General features: G+C 40.8%; 1 protein-coding gene across 3 annotated transcripts in view; it reads right to left on the bottom strand.

The window, feature by feature from the left end:
• Positions 1-359: 359 nt before the first annotated feature.
• ATP7B (ATPase copper transporting beta) overlaps positions 360-20,500 on the bottom strand; it is a 71,392-nt gene continuing 51,251 nt past the window's right edge. For 2 of the 3 annotated variants that reach the window (XM_075199065.1, XM_075199064.1), the window contains exons 13-22: positions 19,003-19,137; positions 17,624-17,818; positions 12,997-13,179; positions 12,496-12,691; positions 10,994-11,140; positions 10,653-10,795; positions 9,848-10,051; positions 7,953-8,070; positions 6,600-6,702; positions 360-829 (exon numbers count right to left, since the gene is read on the bottom strand). In XM_075199065.1, coding sequence (XP_075055166.1) covers positions 571-829; positions 6,600-6,702; positions 7,953-8,070; positions 9,848-10,051; positions 10,653-10,795; positions 10,994-11,140; positions 12,496-12,691; positions 12,997-13,179; positions 17,624-17,818; positions 19,003-19,137 — 1,683 coding nt within the window. In that variant the 3' untranslated portion in view covers positions 360-570. The remainder of the gene's footprint in view (positions 830-6,599; positions 6,703-7,952; positions 8,071-9,847; positions 10,052-10,652; positions 10,796-10,993; positions 11,141-12,495; positions 12,692-12,996; positions 13,180-17,623; positions 17,819-19,002; positions 19,138-20,500) is intronic. The other variant, XM_075199066.1, reaches the window with a different exon arrangement.

Below are 20,500 nucleotides of genomic sequence, written 5' to 3'. Positions count from 1 at the left end.
AGCTACTCTCATTAGAAACATTTCCACCCTTCACATCTTACCAAGGACTCCCCTATGCTCTCCCCATAAGATTGGGTGTATAGTGCAAAAATAAGTGCATTACATTAGAACATTTGTGTACTTACATAGATGGTCCCCGGTCACTTTAATGTGTAACATTATAGTTTTTAATCTGCAATGAATACAGAAGTCTGTTTTACACTAATTTCCATCCTATCCCTGAATACACATTGTGGACACACAGATATATTTTATATATAGATATATATATATATATATATATATATATATATATATATATATATATATATATATATATATATATATATTTATATATATATTTTTTTATTTTTTTTGACCCATGTACTGAATAAACATATCAAGTGTGTTTCTTTTGCTTTCAATGTATCAGTATTTTGCTCATTGTTCCATGCATTGCTTATCATTAACCAACAGTTGACAGTGCTTTAATGTGAGAAGATTCAGATCCAAATGACTGCACTCTAACACAGTACCGATGTGGTCCTGGCAATCTCCAGCTGTTATTACACTTTACCACAATGCCTTGGTTTACATGTACTGTTCCTCATTAACCTCAGTGAGCAGTAGAGAACACTTGTCTTGTCTGTCTTCTGCTAAGGGGTTCTGTTGAGAGTTCTTGTTTGACGACACTTGGCTGATGTAGCTGATCTGGTCCCAGGTACTTGCCATTTCAATATCCCTTCTCCTATCATCCATCCCAATATGAACACTTATCTGTGATGGGGTGAGTGGCTTCATGAGGCCCTGGGCTTGTGCTTCATATCTGTCTGAGTCTGGTTTTCTGTAGCTAGAGAGAGAGGGGAGATATTAGAACAGCACAGAACAGATAAGAAACAAATCTATCTCTAATGCTGATTCCATGGCTGCTGTGCAGTCCAATCGGTGTTAGTGATACACAGTCACTTAACATTCTCTAGGATGTCAAACAATGGAGAATTAATTGTTACTTGCAGAGTCAGGGTGGTATAGCAGAGACTGTGGGGATCTCAGCTCAAGGACTCACAGCTTGCATTATATTCTGTGTGGTGCAGGTCTACTATGATGTATTAGATTCCCAGTGACCTTACTGATTGTTAAATTGTTGTACATACAGTACATAATGTCTTTCTAGCAAGCGTGATCACTCATCACCAAACAGGACTGCCTTTACTGGATGCGCGGTTATGCATGGGTGCGCCTAAAGGTCTGCCCGGCACACATCATGGTGCTCGCTTATTCTCTGCTCTTGGAAGTTGCACCTGCAAATTACAGTCATGGCCAAAAGTTTTGAGAATGACACAAATATTATTTTTCACAAAGTCTGCTGCCTCAGTTTTTATGATGGCAATTTGCATATACTCCAGAATGTTATGAAAACTGATCAGATGAATTGCAATTAATTACAAAGTCCCTCTTTGCCATAACAATGAGCAACATTTTCACTGAATTTCAGACCTGAAACAAAAGGCTCTCGCTAACACAGGTGAGAGTGTTGATGAGGACAAGGCTGGAGATCACTCTGTCATGCTGAATGAGGTAGAATAACAGAATGGAAGCTTTGAAAGGAGAGTGGTGCTTGAAATCATTGTTCTTCCTCTGTTAACCATGGTTAACTGCAAAGAAACATATGCAGTCATCATAGCTTTGCACAAAAAGGGCTTCACAGGCAAGGATATTGCTGCTAGTAAGATTGCACCTAAATCAACCATTTATCGGATCATTAAGAACTTCAAGAAGAGAGGTTCAATAGTTGTGAAGAAGGCTTCAGGGTGCCCAAGAACGTCCAGCAAGCGCCAGGACAGTCTCCTAAAGTTGATTCAGCTGCGGGATTGGGGCAACACCAGTTCTGAGCTTGCTCAGGAATGGCAGCAGGCAGTTGTGAGTGCATCTGCATGCACAGTGAAACAAAGACTTTTGGAGGATGGCCTGGTGGCAAGAAGGCCAGCAAAGAAGCCACTTCTCCCCAGGAAAAACATCAGAGACCGACTGATATTCTGCAAAAGGTACAGGGATTGGACTGCTGACGACTGGGGTAAAGTCATTTTCTCTGATGAATCCCTTTTCAGATTGTTTGGGGAATCTGGAAAAATGCTTGCATGGAGAATGAACGGTGAGCGCTACCATCAGTCCTGTGTCACGCCAACAGTAAAGCATCCCGAGACCATTCATGTGTGGGGTTGTTTCTAAGCCAAGGGAATGGGCACAATTTTGCCTAAGAGCACAGCCATGAATAAAGAATGGTACCAAAACATCCTCCAAGAGCGACTTCTCACAATCATCCAAGTACAGTTTGGTGACGAACAGTGCCTTTTCCAGCATGATGGAGCACCTTGCCATAAGACAAAATTGATAACTAAGTGGCTCGGGGATCAAAACATCGAAATTTTGGGTCCATGACCAGGAAACTCCCCAGACCTTAATCCCATTGAGAACTTGTGGTCAATCCTCAAGAGGCCGGTGAACAAACAAAAACCCATAAATTCTGTCAAACTCCAAGCATTGATTAGGCAAGAATGGGCGGCCATCAGTCAGTTTGTGGCCCAGAAGTTGATTGACACCATGCCTGGGCAAATAGCAGAGATCTTCAAAAAGAAGGGTCAACACTGCAAATATTGATTCTTTGCATAAACTTAATGTAATTGTCAATAAAAGCCTTTGACACTTATGAAATGCTTCTACTTTTACTTCAGTATACCATAGCAACATCTGTCAAAAAGGTCTAAAAACACTGAAGCAGCAAACTTTGTGAAAACCAATACTTGCGTCATTCTCAACACTTTTGGTCATGACTGTAGAAATGTGAAAAGATACAGCAATATCTGAGGAGACGCACTGTAGAAACATGGAAATGCCACAGTCCAATCTCTAGAACCACCACTAACATTACATCAAACGTTTCTGTTTCTTCTAAAATATTGCTCAGTATAGCACCTTTATGGCTTTAATGAGTCATGAAAATGAGTAGACCTCTGTTTTTCCTGTATTACATGTGACACTTTTTGGGGTTTGAAAATGTCTTTTTCATTTCCCTCGAAATGCTCTACTATTTCATTGTGCAACTACAGGGTACAGAGTACCACTAAAAATCAAGTCAGCTTGAAGAGCAGAAATGGCCATGTGGCAATCCCCATGGCAAGGAATGCCCCCCAAAAGGTTACTTCTTCATCCCTTTATCTATTTTCAATCATCTCAACCCGCTAAATTAAATCCTGTTTTTGCACTACTCTGCTATTACTAGTCGCAGCGGTGCAAGTGCTCCAACAACTCCCGTCTGCACCTCCCTGCTCGTTCGCCATCTTGCTCCACCAACTCCTGCGCTTATGTGGAATTGGAAACAAACTTTTGTGTTGCACAACGGCAATATTTCAGTTCATAGTGTTTAAGCCACTTTAAAGCACCAGCCGGAAATATGTGGGAGAGAATAGTAGTATGAAGCACTATATAGTGCTGATATGACCCTGGCACATTATACAGTGATAGCGCTTAAACTACATCCTCATTCTAATCAATAAATGAAGGGAAGGGAAGTAGTTCAGTGGTTACAGGGACTGATTCAACCATGACATTGTAGACCTTGGTTTAAACCCAAATGTTAACTCACTGTGAGGTTGTAATAGAGCGTTCAGTAGATGAAGGTCCTACAGGTCTCATACAATGTAACAGAGCGTTCAGTAGATGAAGGTGCTACAGATCTCATACAATGTAATAGAGCAGGCCTGTCCAACCTGTGGCCCTGCAGATGTTGTGAAACTACAAGTCCCAGCATGCCCTTCCAACTATCAACTGGTTGTCTACTGGAAAAGCATGCTGGGGCTTGTAGTTTCACAACACCTGGAGGGCCGCAGGTTGGACAGGCCTGTAATAGAGTGTTCAGTAGATGAAGGTCCTACAGATCTCAAACAATGTAATAGAGCGTTCAGTAGATGAAGGTCCTACAGATCTCATACAATGTAACAGAACGCTCAGTAGATGAAGGTCCTACAGATCTCATACAATGTAACAGAACACTCAGTAGATGAAGGTCCTACACATCTCATACAATGTAACAGAACGTTCAGTAGATGAAGGTCCTACAGATCTCATACAATGTAATAGAGCGTTCAGTAGATGGAGGTCCTACAGATCTCATACAATGTAACAGAACACTCAGTAGATGAAGGTCCTACACATCTCATACAATGTAACAGAACGTTCAGTAGATGAAGGTCCTACAGATCTCATACAATGTAATAGAGCGTTCAGTAGATGGAGGTCCTACAGATCTCATACAATGTAATAGAGCGTTCGTAACATGAAGGTCCTACAGATCTCATACAATGTAATGGAGCGTTCAGTAGATGAAGGTCCTACAGATCTCATACAATGTAATAGAGCCTTCAGTAGATGAAGATCCTACAGATCTCATACAATGTAATAGAGCGTTCAGTAGATGAAGGTCCTACACATCTCATACATTGTAACAGAACATTCAGTAGATGAAGGTCCTACAGATCTCATACAATATAATATAGCGTTCAGTAGATGAAGGTCTTACAGATCTCATACAATGTAATAGAGCCTTCAGTATGTAACAGAACTTGCATCTCCCACTGCATGTAACATTATTCCTCTCATGTAATAAAAATGAAAGTGTAGATGGACACAACCTCTGAGCTTCCACTGTGGATGTTTTATGAGGGTTTATCCATCAAATACCATCTCTATGCTATGTCTAATCCTCAGCCTATGTCTTTGCATCCAGCAGTGTATGTAGCACAAACCTTTCCTACATAATCTGGGGCAGAGTCGGTTGTATAATGGGAGTAAATTACTATTAAAAAAAAGAGTGTATATTCATCATATGTAACACATATCAAGATGCGTCGGCTGCACATGAATATGGTTTATCATCATCAGCGAGTTTTCCCTGTAGCATGCGTGTGTGTGTTTTTCTGCAGGTCTACATGAGCTGCATTTACATGAACACTTCTTTACTGGTCATGTGTCTGCATTCTCATCCCCATCCCACCTCTCCAGGAGCAGACACCAATATGTATAGGTACGTGTGCCCACTTTCTAGCAAGGGCAGAGTGATTTCACACAAGGTACACTACGCAAACTGGCATACATCCCACTCATCGGCCTCTCTATCTTCAGACACAACATTCTCCGGCTCGCACTGAGTTCACACTCAATGATGGCAGGTTGGTGACATGCAGTTATGGATGTACACAAAGGACTGCCAGGCAAAGCACTGCATATACCCAGCTACCTGAAAAATGGGAGTCTTCAGGAATGGTAAATGCTGGATACGCTCTGCCAGAGAGTGTCAATTCTACTAAAACACATTTGAAGGCACACTATCCCAGTTATAAAAGAATATATTTATGTAACATTATGTACAGAAAGGCTTTCTGTACAGTGTCTGCTACAAAAGCCAAACAACCTATTTGAAGTATCACCATTGTTCTTCTTGTCTTTTCTGGATAAGTACATCTCCTATATGTGTGTGTGCTAAAGATTTTCACACACCATCACTCTCCCCATTCAACATTCTCTGTGTGTAGCAGTGCTCCTCACAGTGACTGTGTGTTATTTAGGGTTTATTTCTGATTTTCAGACTTCCTGGATACTGGGTCATTGATCACATATCTGTATGAGGATTTCGCAGTCATTAGTGAAGCATAGCTCTGTGGCATTACCAGCCCAAAATTCCAATTGACAGACATTCTCTTTTAAATAATATTCATGTCTAGGTGTGTTATTATGTATTGATTATCGAGATGCATTCCACTGTAGAAAACTATCAAAATTAGCCATGTCAGGGCCTGTTTATGGTGTGTATACATACAACAGGGACATACAGGGCAGACATAATGGGCCTGATTCATTAAGGAACATAAGTCCATTTACGTGGTGTATTTTTGCTCTGAACCGAGATTTGGGACAAACCAAATTCATGTTTGCACATAAATGACACATACGACTACCTACGATTTGAAGGACGGAATGGGAGGGAGAAGACTAATGTAGTCAATGTACAGTAAGGGCGTACCAAGGCAGAGCATGCGTCAGTGTCTGATTCAGAGTTTAGGTATCTCTCAGGTACGTGATTTTTTGAGCCGTATCACTTGCACCAGCTACAGGGCCGGAGTAGGTGCCGAGTGATGGTGGTGGCGGTCGTGTAACCATGCCACAACATGTGTTTGCAGCTATGAGCAACTATAAAAATTTATTTTATATAGAGAACATTTGGATAAATGTATTTTGTTAAAAAAAAAAAGACTATATTATTACCAGGTGACAATAATTGGGTTTTTTTCTGTGCATTCTGCTGGGATGTTATAGTCCACCTAGGTAATGTACGTATTATTCTGCAGTGCGTTGTGTCCGTATATGTGCAGAGGGTATCAAGACCTGTATTCAAAAAGAGACATTTCTTCTGATCCGCTTGTAAAAACATAATTTACGTTCGTTCTGCGTGCCATAATGAATCAGACCCAATAAGAACCATGTGAATACAACGGGTGGGGCGGGCGGCTCAGGAGAGAGCGTATCATCCAGTGGTGAAGAAGCAGAACTGAGACAAGACAACTTACCACTTCAGCTGCAGTGAAGATAACACCACAGAGACAGAGGAAGCTGCCATTGCTGCTGACCCCATCCATGGCTGTAACACCAACCCCAGTGGCAGAAAGACACCTTGTAAAAAGATAGTAGACACATTTCTTTGGTTACCACATGACTGTGAGAGAACTACATCATGACAGAGCTGTAGTGAGATAAATGGTACATTGTATAGTATGTGTACTCAGTGTATCGCAGTAACAGGCAGCGTGCAACTCCAGATTATTAGAGGTTACCAGCCCTGCACTGTGGGGGCGAGTAATGAATGAATGGGACCCCCAAAATGGCAACTTCTTTATCCTAGTGGTCCTTGTGTAATGGGCGAGAGGGGTCCACAAGACAAAGTAAGTTATAAATAAACATTCTCATGTCTTTTGCAAATACATTTTAACTGAAAAATACACACACACCCCTCGTTTACAAACAAATTATACAAATAAGTTAAAAAATAAATCTTATGTTCTTAATCCAACATATGCTCCGACTGATGCAACATGTGGCTCTCCGCTATCGTGGGACTACAAGTTCCAGTATGCCTGACAGAGAAACAGTAAGAGCTGTGTTAAATATGAAAAGTTACATTTCTATATTTTGCTGAGAGTCTTCCTTTAAAGCAGGCCTAGCCAACCTGTGGCTCCCCAGGTGTTGCGGAACTACAACCGTCAGCATTCTCAAACGATAGCTGGCAAGGCATGCTGGGACTTGTAGTTTCACAACACCAGGAGAGCCACAGGTTGCCCAGGCCTGCTCTAAAGATAGAAAGCCTGGGATGCATACGAAAAACATATCCCCCACAATAACGGATTGATGACTAAGAAGCTGTCTTATATATGTCAGTTATCTTAAAAAGGAAAGATAAAGTAGGACTTGTAAAATTAAAGGGCTTCTCACAAAGGAGGTTAACCAGTAACAGAAGCTCTCCTTAGACAACAAACCAGAGAAGTGTAGGAGCATTATAATAGACCAATTATTCTGATCTCATTTATTTCTAATAAAACACTCTGCAAGTGTATTCCATTTTACTATATACAGCATACTAATAAACTATATCTTATTATACAAATTCTCAAACAGAGTCTCTGTAAAGAATAAATATCTCAACTCCCGCAACCATTACGGTGGAACTATCCTGTCACATGAACAGATGAAGATGTCTGTGTACAGTACATTGCTTTTTGGAACGTGTTTTAAAAGTGAAGCACCCACACCATAAAGTGCCAATAATGTCCATCCAGGCTTGTGTGTTCATTCAGAGGAATATTGTATCAAACAATAAAAAATATACATGATTATGGTGATAATAATAAATATAGTTTACATGATACCTGCTGCAATAGGGATGCCAAGAAGATTATATATCAGTGCAAACATAAAGTTGATTCTTATTCTCCTCACTGTCTTCTTTGAGAGGTGAATACTGGCGACAACATCAAGCAAATCATTCTGCAGCATAAACCACAAACAAAGGGAGTCATTATAAAGTAATATATTGTGTGGGTCTCAGTTATGTGCACCTTGTTCAGTCTCCAATTGGAATAGTAACAGCTAATTAAATTAAAAAATACATATGTGGACATTAGATCTTAGGGTTAGATGTACTAGAGGGCGATTTGATGAAACCTCAAGTTTTCAGACATTTTTCCGGTGGTTTTAAAATCAGCAAATTTACTACAGGCCAAACCACTATTAAAACAGCCAGAATGGACATTTTTGAAAACCACCACTTTACACATCGCCATCCGGACTTTAACAATGATGAACATACAAACAGCCGGATTTACTAATCTGGGGTTGCCATCCAAACGGCCACAACAAAAGAGGTGGTTGTGAGTGGCGAGATTGCTCTAACTGCTGCTGGTTGAGGTATCTGGACATTCAGGACATAAGAGGAAGCACCATTGACATAAACATTATGGGAAAAATCATTATTTATTGATTAAGGGGCAGAATTAATTTAATAAAAAATAGATTATGGTGGTACATTTTATTGTTCATTATATTATAAAGACAATATTTATTAATTATGGGGAGATAATTAATGCTCCCATTAGCAATCAAATAGTATTGCCCAGTTAATATAATGATATATTCATATTCCCCCATAATATAATACAATAATATTGTCCTTGTAATATAATGAGAAATAAAATTTACCACCATAAAGTTAATTATAACTTAAGTTTGCCCATTATCCTTATTCAATAAATAATGATTGCCCCCATAATGTATATGTCAATAGTGTCTTCTCTTATGTTCTCAATGAGAAGATACCTCAAACAGCATGTTTAAGCCAATCAAGCCAATCAGAAGCAGGGGGTAAATGTATCAAGCTGAGAGTTTTCCGGCGGGTTTGAAAAGCCAATCAGATTCTAGCTATCATTTATTTAGTGCATTCTACAAAATGACAGCTAGAATCTGATTGGTTGCTATAGGCAACATCTCCACTTTTCAAACCCGCCGGAAAACTCTCAGCTTGATACATTTACCCCCAGGTCTTTTTCCTGGCGGTTGAGCTGTTTTCAATCCACCACACATCTCCAGGCATTTTACATCGCAGCCTCAAACCGCCCTATAGTAAATACAGCGATTTGGAGCACAAACCGCTGATGATATCTGGCAGTTTAAAGACGAAACCAAACATGATTCTTAGTAATTTTACCCATTAGTGTTTATCAATAAATCAATCATTGAATACTCCAGACGTTTTCATAGAATACAAACAGATGCATTCATTGGATTACAGACATGATTGGCAGCAGATGGCTGATATCTGTCCATTCAATCTTTGTGTTTTAGCTTTGCGCATGGCAGACTGGGGATAAAACGGAGATCTGCCACCTAAGGCTCACACTAAACACTATTATCTAAGCTTAGTTTCTGTATTTTTAATCAGGTATGTTATCTGTTCTTCTTCGAATGTAAGCTTTTCTTTAGTCAAAATAAAACCTATAAGAAGTCTACTTTATTTAAATTGGTATTCGATACCTTTACATTGAACAGAAGCAGTTAGCACAAGCTTATTCTTAATCACAATACAATTGGTCTAGGTATTAAAACAACCCCAGGATAAGTGAGGGGTGCTTGCTCCTAGCAGAACTGCGATATGAATGAATGAAAAGGGTCAGCACTCGCATAGCCAATGAGAGCAGACTCCACTCTGATTGGCTATTCGGGATTGCGTGCGGCCTGCTAGTGTATGCATAATTAAACAGGAACATACTCTGATGAGGACGATATCTGCAGCTTCGATGGCCACGTCAGTTCCAGTTCCAATGGCGATACCGATATCAGCTCTGGCCAGCGCTGGGGAGTCATTGACGCCATCTCCCACCATGGCCACTCTCTTCCCCTCGTTCTGTAGTTCTTGGACTTTGGCCACCTTGTGAGAGGGAAGGACTTCTGCAAACACCTTCCTGATCCCAACCTGCAAGAATCAGTGCAATGTTAGTCCTACAAACAGAGTACAGAGGAAATGCCCTTCTATATGGTTTTATATCACGGCACAATATGAGTACAGTATGCTGTGATTGTAGCTTTACAGATGATATCCAACAGGTTCACTATGTTTATTTCAGTGCATATCACAACACCATTACGTTACTCAAAAAAACTTTCAAGTAGACATCTATGAAAACTGGTGCAAAATAAAGGTAGTGTTATCCACAGCAAGCAATGTGATGTCTGCTTTCATAGTCTAACTTGAAGAAGAAAAATGGAATCCGCCTTGTTGCTATAGGCAACAACTTCTTTTTCTTTTGCACCTGTTCAGAAATACACCATTAAGTGCCTGCCTGTGAAATGACTGTAAGGTACTTTCCTGTACCTGAATAGCTGTTATCAAATCTTTTCCACTAGAGCAAGAAGCCCCATAAGCAGCATTCATCCAATATACTGGTTCTCTTGTAGTAACGAAACATGCAAATGCGATATAATTTTTACGCTAATACAGCAGCCATAATCGACCGCAGTTCCATAATTTGAGGGCATTGAGGCAATTATACAGCTATGCACTTGCGCTGTTATACCTGGGTAGCAATTGCTTTGGCAGTTTTCCGGTTGTCCCCAGTGATCAGTACCACGTCCACTCCCATGGCTTTCAGTGTGTGCACAGCAAGAGCTGCCTCCTGCTTCACCATGTCCGCTATAGCGATCATTCCACACAATGCACCTTTGGAAGAAGAGAGTCTGTCTCAGGAACAAGAGCACTCTAGCTGCAGAATTACCGGCATATGCTGTGTAGTAGGTATAGGATTTCAAGTCATAAAAATACAGCTCTTATCCACTTTTGAACAGTGAAGCAAGACATACTACAAGTCAGCACAGTCAATATCATGACTATGTGTGGATACAAAATGTAAGACATTACCATCTATAGCTACTAGCACTGCTGTCTGTCCTTTCCTTTCATGATCAGTCATTGCCTCATCCACATCGCTGGATATGTGTAAGCCGTTGCGTCTCATCCATTCCCGGTTCCCGATTAAAACAGAGTGAGGTTCTGGGGCTGCGGCACCTTTAGTTTACAGAAAGATAAAGACCTCAGTGAATGACCACCAATGGATACTATTGAAAAACATTATAGGACAGAATTTATGCAGTCTGTCTGTGTTTTATTTTAAAAACAGAAATAGTTTGATGGCAGAAATTTTGTGTGTTTTTTTTTTAAGTGGGATGAATTTGCCACATTTCTTTCCACAGCGGAATCCATGGTGAACAGTGTGTTCCACAGTTCACATAAAAAGCTTTCAAATGGACCTCTGCATAGTCCATCACCCATGCCATGGTCTAGTGGAGGATATAATATTTTTTTTCTTTCTTGTTTTCTTTTCCATACCTTCCATGTGTTCCTATACTATTTTTCTCTTCTCTTCCTTCACTTTCTCCTTCTTCTACTCTCCTAATTGTACCAATTGACTTTCCCCAGGTCTGCATTAATTACTGTAGGGAGCAGTGGTGGGCTGATTTCTGAACGTCACATTAATGAGGGTGGTGGTATGACTATGGAGAGAATGGTAGCCAGGTGTTTGTGTATCGGGTGGAGCAGTTCGGAGTCAGCTTTTTTCAGTAGTTATTTGATGGGCTGCTGATTGCCTGCTTTTCTAATGCTTTTGTCAGTAGCGAAAAGGCTGCCAAACAGGAAGTCCAGTAGGACAATATGCAGGATGCTCACAATACGCTAGCCCTGTTCAACAAAACTGGGAAGGAGCCTGATGAAGGGCGATCTTCCCGCGAAACCGTGCTTGTTCCAGTTTTTCTACACCTGGGGGTAAATTTATCAAGCTGCGAGTTTGAAAATTGGAGATGTTGCCTATAGCAACCAATCATTCTAGATATAATTTCTTTAGTACATTCTACAAAATGATAGCTAGAATCTGATTGGTTGCTATAGGCAACATCTCCATTTTTCAAACCCGCCGGAAAATCACAGCTTGATATACTTACCTCTGATCTTTATAATAAAAATGGGGTAACTGCCCTATAAAACTGGTCACCCAGTGGCGTTGTATTAAACGCCAGTGACATCGCAACTTAAACATGACCATGTTCAACATAGGGTGGTAACGAGCACTTGCTTTTGATGTCAAGAGAGGTCAATAGAGGACACGTGGTCCAAAATAACGGCACCTCAGCACAAATGCTCCCAAACACAAATGCTCTTCAGTATGGGGACATTTGAACCAGTGGGTTCCATTCCAATACCTATTGATATCATTTCACTAGTTTTAAAAAACAGGTATGGGCCCTAAAGAGCAATTGCTATGCCATCCTTTTTCTAATGCTCCCACAGGGTTGTGCATGCTGTTTATAATGGACAAGTTTTCTCATAATGATTATCACACAGAGCTATGAGCCCATCCATAACTATACCTTGTAGGTCTGGTGCCATGATCAAAAATGTGTCTTCTTGTGGATGGGTGAAGCCACTCTTGTAGATATTCTGCTCATTCAAACCCTCTTCACTCTGCATCAGGACACTTTCTACATTGTTCACTTTACAACGGATCCCACATCCTGGGACAGCCTGGAAATCTGTACAATATCCCAGGGATTCTGTACCCAGCTCCTAGATAAACATTCAGTTATCTGTTATTCTAATTCTTACAGTTTAGAATTCTACAGACCTGGACGCATGCAGTAAATCATCACAGACAACAACTATAGTATTTTTGTGCTGTGCCACATAATAATAATAATAATAATAATAATAATAATAATAATAATAATAATAATAATAATAATAATAATAATAATTATTATTAATAATAATAATAATAATAATAATCATGATCATCTTGCATGTGTGAGACTGATCTACATTTGCTCCAGCCCTTAGTATTGCTTCGTTACAGTAACATACATTTTTATTACCTCTCTGCAGAATTTTGTGACTGCCATCCCCAGGGGATGCTCACTGCTGGCCTCTGCGGTTCCAACCACGGCCAGCATCCTTTTCAGAGGCATCCTGACTACATCACCCAATAGCAGGACCCTCATGACTTTAGGGACCCCTTGTGTTATGGTCCCAGTTTTATCAAACATTACCGTATTTATCTGAAACAAAAAACAAACTCATGTTTCACTGTGGTTTTCCTATGAAAGACTAAGGAAACAGAATGCTTAGGGTTAGCAAGTAATTGAAAATATAAATGTTCCTTTGTAATCAACTAAAAAGTAAAAGTCTCATGAACTTGACATTTTTAGGGGGGAATTCAATTGCCAGCAATGTGACACACACCGCGCACATTGCCAGCAATTTGCAGTAGTAATCTCTGCTCATTTTATCTCATACCTCTGTCTGTCTGTCTTTGTGTGAGTGTGTCTATATTAGGGAATTTAGACTGTAAGCCCCAATGGGGCAGGGACTGATGTGAATGAGTTCTCTGTACAGTGCTGCGGAATTAGTGGCGCTATATAAATGATGATGATGATGATGATGATGATGGGGTGCGAGGAAAAATGAAAAGAAATTTCTGTGAAATCTCCACCATGGAGTGTCTCAGGGATGGTTCAGAGACACTTCGCAGCTAATTGAATCCCCCCTTAGTGGCTGATTAAGAAGAATAAATCACTACAGGGTTTGCAGACAATATGGGCCCTTTTTTAATCTAGTTTTCAGCGAATTGGTTTAAAGTGTATGACCACATGACCCATTTCATGTTTCCACTGCAGGGGGTAAATGTATTAGGCTGCGGTTTTTGCAAGTCGCTGATATTCAGCGAGTTTGACAGCTTAATTTAAAATGTCAATGTTTTTAAGGGCAAATTTGCCGTAAAGAAATTTGCTCTTCAAAGTCACCGAATATCGGAAATTTGCAAAAACCGCAGCATAATACATTTACCATTAGGAGTGTTATGGGAATTATAGGAGTTATTTCCGTAAACTGTTTGAATGTAAAAAACCCCAGTCAGACAAAATGTAAAAATTGTACATTATAATAGTTGTATAATGAATAAATGGAGGAGCAATTTCAGGCTACAAAATAAAATGTCTAAATTGACACTGATTCAATGAAGCTAATTGCTGATTAGTTGCTACTGCCATTTGTTACAAAATAACTTCCACTGTGTATGTCTAATTTTCTGTGTACACCCATATCTTGTATTGTCAACGTTATTCATAAGATATGTCCTTGGTGAACAGACCAAAGAGTCTTGAAAGCTCAAAAAGAGGATTGTTATACTTACAATAAATTTGTTTCCCTGACTCCATCTGGGGGACACTGCTACCATGGGTTGTGAGAGTGGAGGTGGAGTTGGCACTTAACAGGTTAACTTTGTTAATGTATCAAAGCTGACAAACCCCTCCCCTCTGCAACCCCTTTTAGTCTCTCCAGTCTAAGTATAAAGCCCCAAAGAAGGGGAGCCAACCAACCAGAGACCACACAGCAGAAAAGCAGAAAGAACCGAAAGCAGTGTCCCCCAGGTGGAATCAGAGAAACGGATTTATCGTAAGTATAACGATCCTCTTTTCTCTTTCATCCTATTTGGGGGACACTGCTACCATGGCGACGTTCTAAAGCAGCCCCCCCTAAGGGAGGGAAAGTTCTGACAGCCCGACACGTAGAGCACTATTGCCAAAAGCAGCGCCTGCTGACGCAAACACATTGGGGCATATTCAATTGTTTGAATATCCCGCCGCGTTAAAACTATTACCGTTATTACGGTAATAGCAAGCTTGATTTTAGCTCGCGGTTTTTACACGCACTATTACAGTAATAACGGTAATAGTGCGTGGAGTGCGAGATTTTGGGCGTTTCCGCCGACAATTGAATATGCCCCATTGAATTGATAAAATTTGGTAAACGTATGGACCTAGGACCATGTGGCTGCTCTGCACAACTGGTCAGCTGAGGCCCCATTTCGTACAGCCCAGGATGCCCCCACTGAACGGGTAGAATGGGCTACAATACGATTTGGCACAGGTCTGTTAGCACTGACATAAGCCTGCTTAATAGTAGAAGTAAGCCACCTAGTAATCAATTGCTTAGAGGCCGGCCATCCTCGTTTAGAGGAGTCAAACAAAACAAATAACGAATCGGTGCGGCGAATCTTTGATGTCCTCCTGACATAAATTCAGAAATAGATGAAGAAATGGAGGCTGCATTATGTACAGCCTTGTATAAGTATCCAGAAGCCTCCTTGAGATGCAGGGAAAGGGGAAGCAATTCCGAATTTTGCAGACAAGCTGCTAATTGGTCTGCCCATGTTTTCATAGCCCTTGCAACCAACACCGATGAAAACATAGGTCTGAATTACGTACCTGCCGCAATGTAGATAGACTTTAAACATCCCTCTATTTTGCGGTCAGTATTATCCTGCAGGGTGGCTGTCCCTGGGATAGGGAGTGTGGAACTTGTTCCCAACGGTTGATATCCCTCCTGTATTGAATATAAAGTCAGATACCTTCGTGGAACAGTAGATTTCCTATTTGGTTGTTTCCAGGATGCTTCCGCTATTTCCTTCAGTTCTACTGATGGAAAAAAGCAGATCGCTTGTTTTCTAGCTTTTTTGAAGAGACTTTGATCTGATGTTCTAGTCTCTTCTAGATACAGAATACCTAATGTCTGACGAACTGCTACCACCAGGTTGTCAATACCCTGATGTCTGGAAGACTCTTCTGGGTCTATGACCTGTGTGGAATCAGAGTCTTCTATCAGTTCACCATCCTCTTCTGACGATCCCTCCGAATCAGAGAGGGTCAGAAGGAGGTGAGTGGATTGGTGTCTCTTATTGCTGGGTAAGGGTCTTGGCGCATCCAAGAACCGGTTTAACCCATCAATTCCTCTAACTAAGGAAGTCGACCAAGCCGGTTCTCCTGTAGGTCTTGTGAGGTAAGGACAGAGAGAGCCCCAGCCAGTCCTAAGTTTGTGGACTCGGCGCTCCCTGTAGTCCTGCCTGTTACTAGGGGGTCAACTGCTACTGAGGTAGAGGGGAGAACTGCCACAAACGCTGGAATCTCTGTTGGCTTAGATAGCTGTATAACCAATGTTTCAACGCCCTGTGTTAGGACATTTGCCCATGCTGGCGTTTCCTCTAACTTGAGCCTGCACGGTCAGAGTACCCCCGCTACAGTCAGCACAAAGCGCCCCCAGGTCCTGTAGTCCCACTGGTAACTTATCTTTACACTTGGAACAGGTATAATATTTTGCCCAAGGTACCTTTCCCTTATCAGACATTTTTTTTTAAGGGAATAGTATAACAGTAAAATAATGAAATACAGGCAATCACTCACAAGCAAACAGAAAGATACTAACTAATCTATGACTAATTAGTATCTCTTGCAAAGGCTATGTGTTATGCAATTAGTATTCTATATTTTATTAAAAAATGCTATTGCAACAACAACTTTATTTCAATATACCCTATCTATAATATAGAGATATTAGAAAATGGTACATAGCCTTCCAATCAGGCTAAGATTCTTATGTATCAGGAGAGGTCTGTCAGCAACTCAGTGTCCCAGATAATGTCTGCTGCTCTTTTCCCAGGCAGTGTTTGGCGCCCTTGGAACAGCCCACTTGCATCAGACTGCGGGGGGGGGGGAAGGGAATCTGTCTTTAGTACCCTCCAACTGCACCTTTTTCCTGCTCCTCGAGTTTTCTGCTGTTAAAGAGGGTGATCTGCTGCATCTATATTATGTAGCAGTCGCTATTAGCAGATTTCTGGTGGCCGTTTTTCTTATTGTACCGCCCCCTCCTTTGCTGAGAAGGGGACTTGGTATAATCCAATATGGCGGCCCCCGACGCTCCAATTTTCCGGCGCTCTTTGCCATTTTGGCAGCGCTGGTATCTGGGCTTTGTAGCAGCCTGTCAGTGGCTATAATCCACTTATCAGCGCTGATCGAGTCTGTTAAATAAAAATAAAAAACACTATCGTTGTCACTGTCTGGCTCAGTGGGCTCTGCCAGCTAACAGAGCACACTGCTGCTACAATTAAGTTACATTATAGGTGAAAAAAATAGAATAATTTCTTTGTGTCATAAAAGTAAGCCCAACTCCCTTGGGCACTTAACTAAGACTGGAGCGGCTACAGGGGGTTGCAGAGGGGAGGGGTTTGTGGACTTTGATACATTAACAAAGTTAACTTGTTAAGTGCCAACTCCACCTCCACTCTCACAACCCATGGTAGCAGTATCCCCCAGATAGGATGAAAGAGAAATATAATTTTCTTCTAAACCATTAAGACATAACGTTCATTTTTAAACTTTATAAGTCTTGTTTCAGAATTTAGTGAGCATAAATTGCAGTGCGTATCCCATTAAAGACTGAGAACCCTGATCAACATCTACCAGTGTTCTCTCATTAATAAATCCAGACTGACGGAAAAGACGGATAAATGATGACTGCGATCTGAACAAGTGTTCACTAACTGTACAGAATCTGGTTCATTTTGCTTAAGCATCAAAATTGTCTGCCTTGAATGTATGTACAGAATTGGTAGACACTAATGCACATGAAGCATGTCCTAACTAGTAGCCTAGATAGAACATAACCAACCTTGTGCGCCATCTCCAGAGGTTCTCCACCTTTGATGAGGATACCGTTTTGTGCAGCCACTCCAGTGCCCACCATCACCGCAGTGGGTGTAGCCAGACCTAAAGCACAAGGGCAGGCAATAGACAGCACAGTGATGGAAGTCTGGAACGCCACCCGAATTATCACTTCAGCCTTTGAGATTATTTTGCTGTAACTCTGAAAATAAGTGGAAATGAGCACAAAATGAATAATAGAAAGGGTGGCACTGAAAGTAACAAGAAATGAAAGAGCTAAACATTTTAATATTTTGACTTGTACTAGATGAGCACATTGTTTTTTCTGGAATTCCAATATATTATATATAACAGTCTTCTCCACTTTCAGCCATTGACCAACAACAGATGTCATTTGACGTCAGTCTATGTAAACAGACCTCCTTAACATGCCCATATATGCTGCAATTATTAGGTTATTTTAGATCTAATTGGCCGCAAATTGCAAGTGTATTGGCTCAAAAACATTCCCAGTCCCGATCAACAGCTGGTCAGGATAGAGGATAAAGTCAATCATACAATGTCTGCATCTGTGTATGCGGCTACCATCCAACTTCATTCACGTGCCCTTTGCAGTCTGAGCACTGAGCGGTCAGATAGGTCAGAATTGGCCACAAGTGTAAGTGTAGCATCTGACGGAGAACCAGCTGCTGTATAGTCAGGCTGAGCAGCAGCATGGAGCTGTGTATGAGAGCATAGTTTTTACAGTAACATTTAGATTTACTGTATTCTATTTAGATTAGCGGATGTTGCTGTTCCAATTAAGCCCCAGAGCCATATCTGGAGCAACACAGCTGTGAGAAGTGCAGCCTTATTTATTAAAAAAAATATATTGGAGTTTTGGAAGTGCTGCATTGAGTTGAGAGGAAAACAAGAAAGCAGAAGATTAAATTATCCATCATGTGTGTAATAAGGTCAATGATTGGTGACTGTATGTTTCAGAGTATTGCGGTGGAATATTTTGTGTTTCAAGTCCATATTTTTTCTTTTGAAGTATTTATTCATGGGCAAAGAACAAGTTACTGGTAGCTAGGTACTATGAAGAAGACTAAGCACTGTAATTCCTCATTTACAGTGTAGTGAGCTTATGAGAAATTGGTAATATATTTGTTTGACAAGTGACAAGGCAGAGATGAGTCTATATACAGGAGAATAGAATGTGAGGAGAGCATACCATCTGGAGAGAAGAGGATGAGTGTGAGGAGGTATAAAGCAGGGAGGGATGAGCACGGACAGTTATGGGACAATTATACAATTTAGAGGGTGGTGGTTGGAATATGTGTGAGAGGTGAGGATGAGCTATGAAATTTCACGCTCATTAGAATAATTAATGAAGAAGCAACTTACAGGAAAATATTTAATTATGACATCAAAATTCACAAAGCCAACTGTCATCCAGGCCATCAGTGTCAAAATGGAAACGCAAATTATAAACGGGACAAAGTATCCACTTATTTTATCCGCCAACTGTTGGATCGGAGCCTGCATATGACAGGGAAACAACGAGAGAGCAAATGTACAACTATATTGGTAACAATGAAATAAACAAGAGTATATTTAATACACAGTTCTGCATCTAAGATGTGTAAGACATTTATACTGGAGGTGCACTAGACAGTGTGCCCACTCCCAGAGGGGCTATTCTCTACACCCCTAGGCTGTGCTGAGTGAGGTAATTAGCAAGATTAGCAAGACCCCTGTCCTAATGGAAAAATACCAAAACAGTACAAAAAAAAAAAAAGACAACAACGTAATTTTAAATTCAATTTTAACTGAAAATCCTTTGTTCACCAATTTATTAAATGTATTAAAACATTTCTTCTTTTCATCTTTCAGTCCAAATGAAAAAAATAAACCTCTTGCAAATGATTGGCTGGCTAAGGGGTGCCTCTGTTACTCACGATTATAATCATTGGGTCAGTCATTCTTAGTGTGCTGGTGGGTGGTTTTTTATGGTGATTTGCAGGGTTTTGGTGTGTTTTTTTAATATTTTGACAGTGACGGGTTAAGAGACAGAATACAAGATTTTAATAAAGTGGTGAACAAACGGTTCTGGAGAGTTTTATTCAATTAAAGTTTAATTCAAAATGTAATTTAAAGCTGCTACATCTCCACAAATGTGTCCATCGTGCTCTGCAACTTATGTTCCCCAGAAATCTAGGTGCGCCTACACAAATCAAGGCGGGCAGAGAGTCCAGTGCTGCATTTGTACTGTAACACTAACTGGTCCCATCATCTGTTCTTCAGCATCCTTAATCATTTCTGTATCTGTCTAGCCTTGTCCTGGTTCTCTATATGTTATGTATGGACTGCCATTACTCCCAATATATTGACCATGGACTGCCATTACTCCCAATATATTGACCATGGACTGCCATTACTCCCAATGCTGACCATGGACTGCCATTACTCCCAATATATTGACCATGGACTTCCATTACTCCCAATACTGACCATGGACTGCCATTACTCCCAATGCTAACCATGGACTGCCATTACTCCCGATGCTGACCATGGACTGCCATTACTCCCAATACTGACCATGGACTGCCATTACTTCCAATGCTGACCATGGACTGCCATTACTCCCAATGCTGACCATGGACTGCCATTACTCCCAATGCTGACCATGGACTGCCATTACTCCTAATGCTGACCATGGACTGCCATTACTCCCAATGCTGACCATGGACTGCCATTACTCCCAATGCTGACCATGGACTGCCATTACTCCCAATACTGACCATGGACTGCCATTACTCCCAATGCTGACCATGGACTGCCATTACTCCCAATGCTAACTATGGACTGCCATTACTCCCAATGCTGACCATGGACTGCCATT

Source organism: Mixophyes fleayi, chromosome 2 (genome assembly GCF_038048845.1).
Source record: "Mixophyes fleayi isolate aMixFle1 chromosome 2, aMixFle1.hap1, whole genome shotgun sequence".
Lineage (NCBI taxonomy): Eukaryota > Metazoa > Chordata > Amphibia > Anura > Limnodynastidae > Mixophyes > Mixophyes fleayi.
This window is presented reverse-complemented; position numbering and strand designations above follow the sequence as displayed.